Source organism: Cyanistes caeruleus, unplaced genomic scaffold (assembly GCF_971803275.1).
Source record: "Cyanistes caeruleus unplaced genomic scaffold, bCyaCae1.hap1.1 HAP1_SCAFFOLD_89, whole genome shotgun sequence".
Lineage (NCBI taxonomy): Eukaryota > Metazoa > Chordata > Aves > Passeriformes > Paridae > Cyanistes > Cyanistes caeruleus.
The window spans coordinates 1801835-1807542 of NW_028255894.1; the positions used below are offsets into that span (position 1 = coordinate 1801835).

At 51.5% G+C, this 5708-nt stretch overlaps 1 protein-coding gene across 1 annotated transcript; it reads left to right on the forward strand.

Moving 5' to 3' along the window:
• The first annotated feature begins 1683 nt into the window (after positions 1 to 1683).
• Positions 1684 to 5708, forward strand: LOC147646663 (olfactory receptor 14J1-like). The gene is made up of 3 exons (XM_086873228.1): positions 1684 to 2535; positions 3518 to 3642; positions 4703 to 5708. Exons 2-3 carry the CDS (start codon positions 3612 to 3614, stop codon positions 5656 to 5658), a joined length of 987 nt encoding a protein of 328 aa, XP_086729354.1. The 5' UTR covers positions 1684 to 2535; positions 3518 to 3611; the 3' UTR covers positions 5659 to 5708.

Here is a 5708-nt window from a genome sequence, read left to right on the forward strand (position 1 = left end):
ACAGAAAGGATTCTGACATCACAGAGCAGGTTGTGACATGACAGAGCCACCACAGGGTGGATTGTGATATCACTGGTTGGTTGTGAGGCATCACAGAACAGGCTGTCAAGTCACATGGTGGTGATATGAAATCCTAGAGTGGGCAGTGACATCATAGAAAAGCCATGTGACATCTCAGGACAGGTTGTATGACATCACAGTGTTGACTGTGACATCACAGAATGAACTGTGACATCAAATGTGGCTGTGTGATATCACAGGAGGCTATGTGACATAACAAGGTGGGTTTGTGGCATATAGGAAGAGATGTGACATCACAGAATGGTGGTGTGACATCCCAGAGCAGGTTGTGTGACACCACTGACTGGGCTGTGACATCCCTGGTGGCTGTGTGACATCTCGAGGTCACTGGGGAGGTCACTCTGCCCCAACCTCCCTCACAGTTCCCCCCAGAGAAGTCCAACGCTGCCCTTGCAGCAGCCTGTCTGCACAGAAACACTTCCAGGGCTCTCTGCATTTCCCTTCCCTCACTCTTGCCTCACTCACACACCTCCCAACAACCCACTTGGTGCTTTCAGCTGCAAGGAGTTCAAAGCTTGTCTGTCCTTCAGCAGCTGCTCTAATTCTGCCTTCAGCCAGCTCTGGGGTTGTGTTTATTGTAGAACTCCCTGTGTGTCTGAAACATTCCCTGTGTGGCTCTGCCTTGGGGAAGGTGCCTTGGTGGCACCTTGGGCTTGGCACACACTTGAGGAGGGTGTCTGTTTGCCATGGGGAAACTCAGCAGTTTTAGATTGCTAAAATCAAAGAAGGAAAACCCCTCTTTGCCTGAGTGCAGCCAGTTCTGTGAGCAAAGCAGGTCCCAGGGGAGTGAGGAGAGACAGGATGGGGCTGGGGAATGTGGAGCAAGGTTGTCCCCACTGGGTCAGACCTCAAGGCACAGCTTCTCTGACCTGGCCAGACCTCCTTAGGAGAGACCCTGGATCAATATCCATCACTGAATGCTGCAATCACCTCTGCTCTAAAGAGAACAGGAATAAAAGACACCCTTTAAAATAGGAATACATATTTCTTACAAGCTCTTTGAACTATTTCTCCGTAACTATTTAGGAAACTTTCCTAAGAACTGCACCAGACCAGAGGGAAATCAAGGCACAGCCATGGTTTGTTAGGATTTGCTTGATCCTAATGAGCCCCATGGTGCATTTGGAGCTGAGCCCTTGAACCTCAGGGCCTGAGAGGAGATTGCACAAACCTTTCCAGGAGTCAAAGTCAGAGGAAAAACCCAAAGTTTCTTGAGGCATTAATGGATCCCACTGAGGTCCATCCCCAGCACAGGCTCCTCATGGACTCCTTGGAGGAGAGAACTGGAGGCCAGGATTGCACAAAAACCTCCCAGAGACTCAGTGTGGGAAGGAAAATCCAAAGTAGCTGAAAAAGCCCTGAGTATCTCAAAGTATTGATGAGCCCCACTGAGTGTCAATGCAAAGCTCCCAAGGGACTCGTTAAAGCAGATAATTGGAGGCCAGGATTGCACAAACTTCTCAGAGACTCAGGGTGGGAAGGAAAAAGGAAAGTGCCTTAAGAACCTGAAGTACCTTGAAGCATTAATGAGCCCCACTGAGTGTTGTTACTGACAAAGGCTCTCAAGGGACTAATTACAGCAGATAATTGGAGGCCAGGATTGCACAAAGCTCTCAAAGACTCCAAGGCAAAAGCCAAAGTCCTTTGAAAAAGCTGCAGTCCCTGGGAGCATGAAGGAGCCCCCAGGGCCTTCCTGAGCAAGGCTCCCCAGGGACTCCTTCCAGCAGATCCCTGAGGCCACTGGCATGTGGGCTAGGGGGGATGCTGAGAGCAGGCCAAGGGGGTGACAGTGGCCAGCCTTGCTGGGGCTGTGCCAGGAGGCCCCAGGGCCTCAGGACAAGGTGTCTCCTCACAGCCCTTGCTGGCACAGCTTTGGCTGCTGTGGCCCAGGGCACCAAGCCTTGGCTTCTCTTTGTCCCCAGCTGTCATCAGTGCCTCCAGTTCTCTGCTCTGCCTGGGGCCTGGGGACACTTTCTCAGTCATGTCCCTCAGTGGGACCCATTAAAAGTGAAAGAAACTTTGGAGTTGGATTCTAACTTGGAGTTCTTGAGAGGTTTCTTCCCCTCCCTGTCAGGGACTGATGTTCAGGGCCTCAGCACAAAGCCCCAAGAGGCTCATTAAAGTCCTGCTGCTGTGTCTGTGCTGCTGAGCTGGGCCAGGCTCCTGGCACAGAGGCAGCTCCTGGAAACCAAGAAGAGCTTCAAAAGCACATTTCTCTTGCTGAGCAGCTCTTCTGGCAGCCCAGCAGGGCTGGGGCACTGCCTGCAGCCACCCTGGGCACAGCCCAGAGGCACAGAGAGCTTCAATCAGTCAGGGCTGGGAAGGTGCTGAGAAGTGCCTGGGGCAGAATCCCTGCCAGCCCTTGGCACAGGAAGCCTCTGGCTGCAGGACAATGCAGCTGCAGCTCCTGGAGGCATCTCCTAAAGCTGGAACGTGCCAGTGCCTACAGACTCTGTGAGTACATTCTCTGCCTGTCCCTTGTGCAGAGCAGCCAGGGGTGCCCAGGGCTGTCCTGCAGAGCAGGGTCCTGCAGCCCAGGGCGCTGTGCTGGGGCAGGGACTCTGCTGCCTGCCAGGGACAGCTCTCAGCTGGCCCGGGGAGCTGCTCCCAGCGCTGGGGAGAAGCTGTGGGGGGAAGGAGCCACCCTGAGCAGGGCAGGGGCTGCTGCTGAGAGGGGCTGTGTGGGGCAGGGCTGCTCCCAGCTCCAGACCTGCCTGGACACAGCTCCAGAGGACACTTCCCAAAACAAGGTGAGCCTGGGATTGCTGTAAAGATCAGGAGCTTTCCTGAGACTGTTTTCTATTTCTTGCTTTAAGCAGGGTGGGAAAGTTGAGATGATAGCAAAAAGATTTTTGCTTTTTATGCATTTTTAATATATTTTTAGATCTGTAAACTATTATTATGTAATTATTAAATTTTAATTCTTAATTAACTCTATTAAACTATTATTATATACTATACTATACTATACTATACTATTATATTATATTACATTTATATTATAATTAAGGACAACTATTATCCTTAATTAACTCTAATATATTTCCTAACCTTTCTCTTAGATTTTAGAAAAATAATCTGATCTTCTAAATAGATTTCTGCAATACTGTATTGTCTTATCACCAAGGAGAGGAGCTACAAGAAGAGCATTTTGTTTTCTAACCAGAATGTGAGCAGTCATAACAAAAAGTGGGGCAAAGAAACCCTTGGACCTACTCCAATGGGTTGACTCAGGGGTGTGTAACTGGGGCAGCTGAATCTCCTATTGAATGTTTCTGTTAAATATCCTAATTAATCAACCTTAATAAATTGCTGAAATAAGGGGCCAGGTGCACCCCATCCCCACTGGGACACCCAGAAGCTTCTAATAAAAGTCTGTTTCTTACTTTACTGTTCTAACACTGTTGCAAGGAGTTTTTTTCTCTTTTTATTTTAGATAACAGGGGGATGAGAGAAGCAGAAGAGGAATTGTAATCCCAGAATCACAGAACATTCTGAGTTGAAAGGGACACACCAGGAACAGCAAAGTAATGTTGGAACATTTACAGAGATGCCAGAATTGTAAGTTTGGGTGCTCAGTCTCTCTGCTGGGAGCCTCCTAAACAGCCTAAATGCACTGCTCTGATATTGTCATTGGTATCTGGGGCTCTCAGGGAGGCTCTGGCATCTGCAGCAGCTGAGTCAGGCCCTGCCCTTGGGATTGCTGCCAGGCAGGTGTGTCCATGGGAATGGGGTGTCCCAGCTTCCCTGTGACCTGTGGGGCTGTGGGCAAAGCAGTCCATGGCAAAGGGGAATGAGCTGAGCCCCCTCCCTGAGATCCCATCATGGGCACACCTGGGGATCTCCTTGCTGTGTCCTTCCAAGCTCTGAGCTGCCCTCCTGGCTGCAAATCTGTGCCAGAGCCTCTCAGAGTTCCCTGAATGTCCCATGGGGAAGGGCAGAGATGCCACAGCTGAGGAAATGCTGTTGGCTCTGCCAAGGGAGCCGTGAGTGTCCTTGGCAGAGGGTGGTGCTGAGACCTTGCCCAGAGACCTTTAGAGAGGGTGAGACATTCAGGGATCCCTCTGCTCTGGGCAGGGTCTGGTTTATGCCAGGGTGACACAGGAGTGTGACTGTGCTCTGATTCCAGCCAAAGGTGCAAACCCAGGGCAGCTGGGAACAAGCCCATCCAGCCCCTCACCTTCCCTAAGCCACAGGGAATCCTTTGCCTCTCACATGTCTCAGTGGGAAACTCTGAGTGCAGCAGAAATGCTGGGGATTTCTGACCTCAGAGAACCAGGAATGATCTCTGGGCAGTAAAACAATTCCTAAAACCAACTCCTGCTATACTTTAGAAGTGTGTGTGCAGATGGCAACAAGCCCTTCTGCATTAGGAGTGATTCTTCTGACAAATCCTGAATTTCCAGCCTTGTCCTTCTCCTGCATGGCCACAAACCCAGGGCAGCAGGGCAGGGATGGCTCCTGGAGAGCCCCAGGCACAGGCCTGGCTGCTCCTGGCACACTCAGACAGCACAGCTGGAGCTCAGTCAGGGACCTGGGTGAAGTTTTCCCAGAGCAGGAACAAGGGTGGGTGAATCCCAGACTCTGCTGATTTGTCACTACTACTTTTCTTCATGAACAGGTCCCCATGTGCAGCCACAGCAAATGTCCAACAGCAGCTCCATCAGCCACTTCCTCCTGCTGGCATGGGCAGACACGCGGCAGCTGCAGCTCCTGCACTTCTGCCTCTTCCTGGGCATCTCCCTGGCTGCCCTCCTGGGCAACGGCCTCATCATCAGCGCCGTAGCCTGCAGCCACCACCTGCACAGCCCCATGTTCTTCTTCCTGCTCAACCTGGCCCTCACTGACCTGGGCTCCATCTGCACCACTGTGCCCAAAGCCATGCACAATTCCCTCTGGGACACCAGGCACATCTCCTACACAGGATGTGCTGCACAGCTCTTTTTTTTTGTTTTCTATGCCACAACAGAGTATTTCCTCCTGACCATCATGTGCTACGACCGCTACGTGTCTATCTGCAAACCCCTGCACTACGGGACCCTCCTGGGCAGCAGAGCTTGTGCCCACATGGCAGCAGCTGCCTGGGCCAGTGGCTTTCTCTATTCACTGCTGCACACGGCCAATACATTTTCCCTGCCCCTGTGCCATGGCAATGCCCTGGGGCAGTTCTTTTGTGAAATCCCTCAGATCCTCAAGCTCTCCTGCTCCAATTCCTACACTAGAGAACTTGGGCTCATTGCAGTCAGTGTCTGTTTGGTACTTGGCTGTTTTGTGTTCATTGTTTTCTCCTATGTGCAGATCTTCAGGGCTGTGCTGAGGATCCCCTCTGAGCAGGGACGGCACAAAGCCTTTTCCACCTGCCTCCCTCACCTGGCTGTGGTCACTCTGTTCCTCAGCACTGCCGCATTTGCCTACCTGAAGCCCCCCTCTATCTCCTCCCCATCCCTGGATCTGGCAGTATCAGTTCTGTACTCAGTGGTGCCTCCAGCCCTGAACCCCCTCATCTACAGCCTGAGGAACCAGGAGCTCAAGGCTGCAGTGTGGAGAATGATCACTGGATCATTTCAGAAACATTAAACTGCTGGCCAATTCCTGCAAATCACTTGTAATAAAAGCCACCTTTGATA

Coding starts and splice junctions, on each gene's coding strand:
- LOC147646663 (XM_086873228.1), top strand. CDS start 3,612: ATGTTGGAACATTTACAGAGATGCCAGAATT. Junction 3,643..4,702: donor TTTACAGAGATGCCAGAATT/GTAAGTTTGGGT, acceptor CTTCATGAACAG/GTCCCCATGTGCAGCCACAG.